Below are 534 nucleotides of genomic sequence, written 5' to 3' on the forward strand. Positions count from 1 at the left end.
GTCCATGCTTTACATATGAATGATACTTTAATGTATAGCAGATTAAGTCTTCCCATGACCATCATTTTCAAATCAATCAAGTTACTGGAAGACAGTGAAGAGAAAAGGTTTTCTGCTCAATTATCATTCCTTAAGCATTATATTTATAAATGTCATAAGTTTGGGTTTTAGTAAGGAGTAAAAACATTTGACTGCAAGAGACTCTTTTCTGTATATCACTGATGTTATCACTGTTAGAAAAACATCATGAGTGTACAAACAGCGAACTATATTTGCATTTTCTTAGCACATTCATTGGCAAAAATCGTCCACAGATTTTCAAAGATGCCCGTCGACACTGAAGGAGTCATCTCCTTCGTGATCGCAGTGTGCAGGGAGGAGGATATGAAGGTTGTCATAAAGCAAAATATTGTCTTCAGGGCCGGGCCTGACAACTACGCCAGAGGTGAGGTGGATTGCTTGTGTTTTCTTGTACTGAAGAACGTTTTAGTTTTTCTTTTCTTCATAGTTTTAGAATATCTTTCATCACGTCTG

General features: G+C 36.9%; 1 protein-coding gene across 1 annotated transcript in view; it reads left to right on the plus strand.

Annotated features, from left to right (window-relative positions):
• LOC119586820 overlaps nucleotides 1–534 on the plus strand; it is a 10,955-nt gene that overhangs the window by 7,874 nt on the left and 2,547 nt on the right. The window contains exon 2 of the mRNA XM_037935546.1: nucleotides 315–445. Coding sequence (XP_037791474.1) covers nucleotides 325–445 — 121 coding nt within the window. The 5' untranslated portion in view covers nucleotides 315–324. The remainder of the gene's footprint in view (nucleotides 1–314; nucleotides 446–534) is intronic.

This window comes from Penaeus monodon, chromosome 22, assembly GCF_015228065.2.
Source record: "Penaeus monodon isolate SGIC_2016 chromosome 22, NSTDA_Pmon_1, whole genome shotgun sequence".
NCBI lineage: Eukaryota > Metazoa > Arthropoda > Malacostraca > Decapoda > Penaeidae > Penaeus > Penaeus monodon.